We start from the raw sequence: 9,198 nt of genomic DNA on the forward strand, positions 1-9,198 counted from the left end.
CATTCTCTGGCAGCTCATTCCATACACATACCACCCTCTGCGTGAAAAAGTTGCCCCTTAGGTCTCTTTTATATCTTTCCCCTCTCACCCTAAACCTATGCCCTCTAGTTCTGGACTCACCAACCCCAGGGAAAAGACTTTGCCTATTTATCCTATCCATGCCCCTCATAATTTTGTAAAGGTCTATAAGGTCACCCCTCCGTTTCCAACATCCAGGGAAAACAGCCCCAGCTTGTTCAGCCTCTCCCTATAGCTCAAGTCCTCCAACCCTGGCAACATCCTTGTAAATCTTTTCTGAACCCTTTCAAGTTTCACAACATCTTTCCAATAGGAAGACCAGAATTGCACGCAATATTCCAACAGTGGCCTAACCAATGTCCTGTACAGCCGCAACATGACCTCCCAACTCCTGTACTCAATACTCTGACAAATAAATGAAAGCATACCAAACACCTTCTTCACTATCGTATCGACCTGTGACTCCACTTTCAAGGAGCTATGAACCTGCACTCCAAGGTCTCTTTGTTCAGCAACACTCCCTAGGACCTTACCGTTAAGTGTATAAGTCCTGCTAAGATTTGCTTTCCCAAAATGCAGCACCTCGCATTTATCTGAATTAAACTCCATCTGCCACTTCTCAGCCCATTGGCCCATCTGGTCTTGATCCTGTTGTACTCTGAGGTAACCTGCTTCGCTGTCCACGACACCTCCAATTGTGATGTCATCTCCAAACTTACTAACTGTACCTCTTATGCTCGCATCCAAATCATTTATGTAAATGACAAAAAGTAGCGGTCCCAGTAATTTAAAAACTGGAAGGTTACTTGGGAAATTAGGGGGAAAGACTGGTTTCATAGACTAGCATGTGTATATCTTATGCTTCAATTATAATAAACCACGTCAAATGGTAAACCATATCTCATTATTAGTTCAAAACGAGTCCCAGTAAGTAAATAATCATAAAACACAAAATAATTTACATTGTTTACTTTGGTTGAGATAAAGACAGAATGGGAAAACCATTTTGTCCTGTGATCATGAGGGAGACAGTTCTAATTTATTAGCGTTGTTCAATTGGCTTTCAAAGAGGAAATAAAAGATCAAATGTTTAAGGTTGAAAGTTATTTGATTTCTTTTCTCCCCAGGGCTGGGGTATTACATTGAGTTTCACAAACTCAGACGAATCAGAAAGTCTCAACTCCTCAGTAAGTGCTCAGTAAGTTAATCTCAACCAGGTTAAATCAGAGAGAATATTAAAATGTCTTTTTTCAGTTTTATCAAGTGAGAAAACAAAACCATCTTTTCAGTTCTTTATTCAGAAACTGCTGTATGGAAGTGGGCATCAGATCAGGATAAAACTGAGCTCAAACCCAACAGCACTTTGAACATTCTGGCCTGTCAATACTCTCTGCCTTGGCTCACAGCTGAGCAAGAGTGTATATACAGCCCACAGAGAGAGAGAAAAAAACAATCAAACAAGGAAACAACAGATACTGAAGAGATAAAGAAAAAAAAGGTACAGCATGAGAGAAAAATTACCACCGGAAATTAGGAGGCCTGTGGCACTGCTGATACCACTATAGTTAAATGATTTGCCAACAAATAGGTCATTTAGACAAAAATGAGATAAATTGAACTCACTGGAATTCAGAGTCTGAAGATCTGAACTAAATAGTTGTAAATAAGTTTGCATTAATGTTTATTTCTAATTACAATAAACAGAATATATCAGTCCCTTATTTATACAAAAATACCTGAAGTTACAGTTAAGTTCACAAGCCTTACTGCTATTTACATGAAGCAAAGCATGTTATGACTGCAGATTTTCATTTAAAATGTTAATACCTTCAAGCATTCCCTGAAAAAAAGGTTTGCTGTATTCATTTCAAAGTCATCAGTTTTTGAAAATTTAATTTGTGATAAGCAAATCCTATCACAGAAAAAAGGTGCATTGATTGGTCAAATGGTTGGTTAAATCTTCATGCAGTAAAACAGAGGAGCAGATCCATAAAAACTGAAGTGCATTATCTATTTTTAGTTTGATGAGTGAATTAGCTTGTTGTTAAATATAAATGCACAAATCAACATAGATGTTAAAGAACCACATACATTTGGTATCTTCTGCTTAAGCCAAAGATGATACACTATATTGTAATTATTTTTCACAAGGTCAAGAAAAAAAATTAACAGGCTTCATCAACCCTGAGAGTCCCCTTTGCTGTACATTCATATCACAAATATAAAAATAAAATATCATTGGCTTCTGTATTGACAGCCAGCTGAACCTGTTGGGCCCAGGCAAATCGAAAGGTCTGCCAGAATTTCAGTAGAGGAACTCAGTCACGCTGATAATAAGAATATAATGAATAGTATATGCATATTATCTGCTGAACTAATGGTTAAAGCTAATTGATGAGTAACTATATTGAGTATTCAAAACCATCAGACAACACACTTTATCATAAGGCATCCTAAACACCTTTCCACCCTCTAAATTTAAATATAATTTACATTCATAAATATGCAAAACGATGCAATACTGATTGAAAATTCTGGCTCGTGTTTACAGATAAAGTATCTGCAGCCCAGTTTCAAAATGCTCAATATTTTTTCAAGGTCATCATTTTTGGAACCAGTGATATTTTATTAAATTTAAATGCCTTTCAGGCCAGCATTGGTTGTGTGAAGCAGTTTATGCAAGTTACCACAAAAACATGCATGTATATTATTGTGTGGCATTACATTAGGCAACCTTTTCTTTGAAAGGGGCACTTGAGACAAATAAACCAAGTAGATAAAAATTAAATTAACTTACTTGTAATAAGGGCAAATGTACATTGCCCTTAAACTCAATCAAGCCTTGCTTTCAATAAATTGATCGGTTTTGAAAATGAATATGACAAATACTAACTGAAACTGCAATATGTAAACTATAGTGTCTACTTCTACGCATTAAGATGCAGTTGCCTCAATATTGCATTTGAACACCAAGTTTGGTAGTTTTACAACACTACCATCTGAAATGCCTGAATTCTCAAAAATATAAGATACCTATTTTAAGAACAGACTTAGTACATTTTGAAAACATTTGTTTTCTAGTGCTCCTGTGCAATCTAAATACAGTAATATTTATTGCTGTGGGCTAATGAAAGGTCACTGATCTGTACGAATAGATCTTGATTACCAGGGCTAGACAACTCTCTAGCACATAAAACACTTGTTCCACAATAACACAATAATTCCATGCGTGGTTAAACAGTAAATCCTCAAGAGCAGAAAGAGTATTTAGTACTGAAGAGCAAGTTCTCCAGAATCAAGATTAAATCTGAAAATTTATCAAAGATCTGGGTCAAAACAAGAGTGTTGCCTTTAATTTTCATTTTGAATAAACTGCATGTTGCCAGTCACCCATTTTACACCCCACCTAATTTCCAACTCCACTGAAGTCAATGAAGGGTACATAACAGACAACCAAACAGCAACCGTCATTTCCCAATTCCACTCTTCTGGTGTGCAAATCCATCACTGTGAGATTTGGATATGTTTCAGCTTTTCAGTTATCTCCAGAAAGTACTTAAAATGGATTTAACTTCAATGCATTATTATTTCAAAACTTGATTGAAATGCACTATTGCACAGCAGTAAAATTGGTTGGATCTGTATTCTTGATTGACCTGTTATTTGATGAGAGCTATTTTAACTTCCAAAAGCAGTAGTCATTATGATTTCTCATATTCTTTGATGATGTCTACATTTGAACATTTCTTAGAAAGCTGCATTCAGAAAACAGTAAGTGCTGCAGGAAATGAAACATCTCTTCAGCAATATGATGTCTATTATGTTTTTCCTTTTTTTTTGAATGAGCACGAGTTGCCCATTTTTAAAAAAATACGTCAATTCTCTTCAATTAAAATACATTATCAAGATTACTCCAGAGCAGGTGCTTATAGTCAAGTTTTACTGTAACAAAAATGAATCCGTCATGTTTTTGCAGTTCATCTTGAAGATCATTTTCAGTTTCTACAAAGTGACAATTGAAACTTCCAAATACTTAATTGCTCAGCCCATCTTTTCTTCTGTATTACCACATATTGTGTGAACAAGTAGTATTATCTCAATTTATGTTTTTATTGAATTTCACAGTTCTTTCAAATGAACGCAGTTCAGTTTCTCCAAAAGACTCCAGAGTTGATGCAGAGAATCAGGTAGCAATTCAAGTCTGTTAGAGTTAATTCAAATCAGTAAACAACAATCAACAGTTATAAGGAAATCTGGGAACAGTAATGCTTTAGTTTGCAAGGAAGGATTCCTCGGTTCAATTGATAAAATTCAACAAGCTGGATAAGATCAGTAAATTTGGTATTCCCATCATCAAGACTGAAGACAAGCTGTCCATTATCTTCACACTAGGGGGAAAAAAGATCAAAAGATACAACATTAATTGCAGAAAACTATAAATGTTTAAAACTGAAACCATACACATGTAGCCACTCTGGTTAAAAGATAGACATGCATTTTATTTGTTACAAGAGATTACTTTAATCCTGACAGAAGGTATTTATTAGTAGACTCTTATTAAATGTTTCAGTGTTCCACTACATGTGAAAACTCTGCACACTGTTTCATAACATGTCAAATTAGTTTAACTTTCTCAATAAGATTTTACAATAAATTAGCATAATCTTTGCTCAAGCATGACTATACATCATAATTTGCAGCTGAATTCCTGAAGGTAGCGAATAAATACATTACAATATTAACAGTACAAGTCCTCACCTCATCATCCCTAGCTTCTTGGGAGAATGAAAGGACATTTATACACCTCAGGCTTCAGGGCCTCCCCAGGCAAAAGCAGAATGAATCAAATTTCAAACTCCTGTCTATCCACTAATCACTCAACACTACCCACAACAGAAATCAGCAATGTGAACTTTTGAGGCTCAAAATATGATTACTGGGTAATGGCCAAAAGTCACACCTCTTGTAATTTTAAAGCTGACAAAATTAATTCATATCCCAAGCTCCATTCATGATAGAAATTGCTTTCTGCATGAGGTCAAGACTTAATTGAAGATGAAGAACTCATCCTTTATGGTCCTACTTACCTAAGACTGTACATGGACATCCATCTACCCTTTCTTGCAAATAAACAGCCACCCATTACAATCATTTTTCATCTCCAAATACATCATCATTCATTCACCTCATTGGGGGGGGTGCGGGGAATGGGAGAAAGAAATTTGAACAATCAAATACGACTGCTGGAAAGAATTCAACATCCTCATGTCAACAGGGATACTGAGGACTTACGAAAAAAAGTTAGCAAATCAACTATAAATGCTTGCTGGAAAAATGTTTGGCTTGAGGCTGTGAATGATTTCACAGGGTTTCCCAATGTGGATGCTGACGTAGATATGATTATTGAGTTGGCAAAACAAGTTGGAGAGGACGGATTTGAAGACTCTGTCACAGACAAAGTAAAGGTATAGTCCCAGATGTCAAGAAAAATTCACAAGAATGGTGGAAATATTAAATCAAGGAAATGCAAAGATGAGGGGGAAAAAAGGACAAGGCTAAGGCAGCTCAATTCACAGCTAATATAATGCCAGACCTAATAAAAGGGAAAGTTGCCACAGCCTTACCAGATCATCGTGCTTCTCTGACATTAAAGAGAGCTGACTTGTGATGGCTTTACCTGAGGGTCACTGTGACAATGTGACTCCTTGAACATGGTTATGTTGTCCTTGGTTTTTTCCAGAGAGATGTACATACAGAGTTTCCGGGGTGTCTGGTTTGGATGGATTTTTGGGCCAATTAGATTATAGCTAACAGATACTGCCTCAGGAAAAAAGGCTTTCAAGTTAAAAATAACTTGCAAAATGAAATGGGAGTGGCGAGTTCTCCCAGCTCAGCTTTTCTCTGGTTTGGTTAGGCTTAGGTTTTAGCAGTCTGGCTGTTCAGAGCTACTGATCAGTTGTTAGCTAGAAATCCAAAAGAAACAGCTACATGGAAGAAGGTGTTCCATGCTGAATCTCTCGGTCATCGCTTGCTCTCTCTCTCTCTCTCTCCTGTGAGACCGTGTTTGATTTTACCTTTTTGGGCACGGGGTATTTATGGGGATTGTTGCAGGAATTTGGAACATCATAATTAAGTTGGGGTAGTCTGTTGGGTTTTTGGATATGTTGTTATTCTATATTCTCTTCTGTTTATGTTTCATTTAGTACTCTGTAAATAAATTCTGTTTTGTTTAAAACAGAGGGGCTTTGACCAACAGCATCACTCCTGGAATATCCACTGTTCACCGCTCAAAACAACAAGAAAAGTTAGTGTCTGGGCTACCTCCTTGAAATGTTTTGAGGAGGTCTGACCTGGTCCATAACAAATTGGGGATTTCTTTCATAGTTCCAATTTGGGATTAGGATTACTGGACCTGAAGGCAGCGGGTGGTAGGTGTCAGTGTCTTTTGTTCTGGTGTTGATCTTGGTTGGTTTGAACAGTGCTTGGAATAGCAATGGCTATTTCAGTCACAGAGTTTTTTTGGGCATGGAAGAAGTGACTCTGGAGATTGACAATTTGGAATTGGAGCTGCCTCTTTCTGTGAGGAGAGATAATTACAGCAAAAGTTCAGCATTTAAATTTGCTGAAAATGCCATCAGAATCTTTGGAGATGGCTAAAATTCAATTGAAAATGAAGTAGCTGGAGTCAGAGGCAAACAAAAAAGGAAAGGGCAAAAGAAATGAGACTGTTTTAATTACGATTAAAAGCAGAGGAAAGAGAAAAAGAATGAATCACTTTATCAGAACAAAAAGAAAAAGAGAGAGAGAGAGGAAAGACAGAAAAGGAGAGGGGGGGGGGGAGGGAGAGTTTAAACTTCAGAAATTGGCACTTAGACAGGAAAGTCAGCTTAAAAAGATGGAGTTGAAGGCTGAAGTCAAACTTAGTGAGCAAGAGCAGAGAGTTAAAATGACAAAATTAGCAGCTGAAATGGCTGACAATTATGAGTTGGTTCATAAATTAAAATGAGGAAAAAAGAAATCCTCATGTGGAAAGGAAAGGGTATATCTTGGTGAAAATCATAAGAATAACTTAGCACAGGGTAAAATCACAGTTGGCGAGTTAGAAAAAGCACTCTGAAGCCAGATGTGGGAAAACAGTATAAGCCAGTGAATTTTGTTGGAGTGGTAATGGAAACACAGTGGAGGCCAGAAAGCTGCACCAGAATGTCCAACCTGGTCGGAGGTTGGTTAAGGAGGAAGTGCCAGATCTTCTTAAACCTGCACAGGTACAGTTTACTCACAACAGCTAAAGAGGTTACAATATTAGGAGAGTTGAAAAATGTGGTGCTGGAAAAACACAGCAGGCCAGGCAGTATCCGAGGAGCAGGAGAATCGACGTTTTGGACATAAGCCCTTCTTCAGGAATGGGGATTGTTGCAGGAATTTGGAACATCACCATTAAGGTGGGGTGGTCTGTTGGGTTTTTGGATAGGTTAAGTTACGCCCAAAACGTCAATTCTCCTGCTCCTCAGATGCTGCCCGGCCTGCTGTGTTTTTCCAACACCACATTTTTCAACTCTGCAGATGTCTCCAGCATCTGCAGTCCTCACTTTTTCCACAATATTAGGAGACACAGAATCCTCTTAATCTGTGATGTTGATTGATGAGGAGAGATGCACCTCCAAAGGACAATTGCCAGAAAAAGTGCTAGTAATTGGAATTAATGGTCAGGCAAGAAGTGCTCAATTATGTAAAACACTCAGCTCCAGGAATATAATTTGCCATTGCTAATGATACAGCTAGTTCATAGGTAAGAGTGCTGCCTACTGTGACTGAAAAGCCAATGGAAACCCAGGCAACTAAAATATAAAAAGACAAATATCTTGGGACTTTTCCTGACTGCGTGGTAACGAGGTCACAAAGTCCCCTGTTGAAACAGGAGAGATCAGAGAGTTCAGACAAGAAAGGTGAAGTGGAATTAGCAAATACTCTATTTGATCAAATGGTTGACAGAAAACTAACAAATTGATGACAAATTGAACATCGTTAGTTCAGGGAAATTAACTGTGTTTCAGCAGAAAGAGGAGACGCTAAAGCAATTGTATTGACAGGCACACACGGAAAAAGAATCCAAATGTATCCTTGTGTGCAATCTTAAAAATGATGTGTTAATGAGGAAATAGAGATCATCATATTCAGGCAGATGAGAAATGGGTAGACGTTCAGCAAGCCCTGTTGCCAATGGTTTATAGAAAGGTGGTGTTGCGGGTAGCACATTAACAACAAGTAGGGGTTCATTTACGGGTAAGTAAACCTCAAGCTAAAATACAAAAACATTTTTATTGGCTTGGACTGCAGAAGGATGAATTGAATTTTGCCAGACATGTCTTACATGTTAGATAATTGGAAAAGCACAAGCAGTAATAAAACCTGCACATTTAATATTCCTACTTTGAGGAACCTTTTACAAGTCTTAATAGATTGAGGAGGACTCCTACCTAAAACAAAAAGACAGAATCAGTATTTGTTAACAATAATGGATGTGTCCACGAGATTTCGAGAGGCCATTCCATTATGCAATATCACCACTGAAAGGATTGTATGGCAGTTACTCAAACTTTTCTCTCGATATGGACGACTCTCAGATATACAATCTGATCAAGGGTCAAACTTTATCTCAAAATTATTCAAGGAAGTTATGGACAGCTTAGGAATAAAACAATTCAAATCTACTGCACACCAACCAGAATCACAGTGAGCAATAGAAAGACGGCATCAGACATTAAATACCATGTTGAGGGCTTATAGTCAAGACTATCCAGATGATTGGGATAAGGGATGCACCAAATGAATCAGCCAAATTCAGTCCATTTGAATTAGTTTTTGGGTTTGGGCATGAAGTGAGAGGACTGCTAAAATTGATAAGGAGAAAGTATTACATCATAACCTAAATACGTGGTCTCTGAATTATGTGTCAGATTTTAGGGAATGATTAAATAGTGCAGTGAGCGCTGGGGGATCCAAGATGGCGGCAACCCAGCAAGACTGAGTCTATAGTGCTCCTCCCAAGGCTTGGGTACAGTGGGTCACCCACCCCCTACCACGCTCACCAAATCATTTATAATAGTTGTGTAATTTAATTAGTTGTGTAATATTACATTTAAACAATTTAATCCTAAGTAAAAATGACTAAAGGGAAGG

General features: G+C 37.6%; 1 protein-coding gene across 3 annotated transcripts in view; it reads right to left on the reverse strand.

Annotated features, from left to right (window-relative positions):
- Nucleotides 1–1,297: 1,297 nt before the first annotated feature.
- The window catches only part of LOC122549906 (growth factor receptor-bound protein 10-like), a 200,285-nt gene continuing 192,384 nt past the window's right edge, over nucleotides 1,298–9,198 (reverse strand). For all 3 annotated transcript variants that reach the window (XM_043690121.1, XM_043690122.1, XM_043690120.1), the window contains one exon: nucleotides 1,298–4,406. In XM_043690121.1, coding sequence (XP_043546056.1) covers nucleotides 4,260–4,406 — 147 coding nt within the window. In that variant the 3' untranslated portion in view covers nucleotides 1,298–4,259. The remainder of the gene's footprint in view (nucleotides 4,407–9,198) is intronic.

The sequence above is a fragment of the Chiloscyllium plagiosum genome, chromosome 5, assembly GCF_004010195.1.
Source record: "Chiloscyllium plagiosum isolate BGI_BamShark_2017 chromosome 5, ASM401019v2, whole genome shotgun sequence".
NCBI lineage: Eukaryota > Metazoa > Chordata > Chondrichthyes > Orectolobiformes > Hemiscylliidae > Chiloscyllium > Chiloscyllium plagiosum.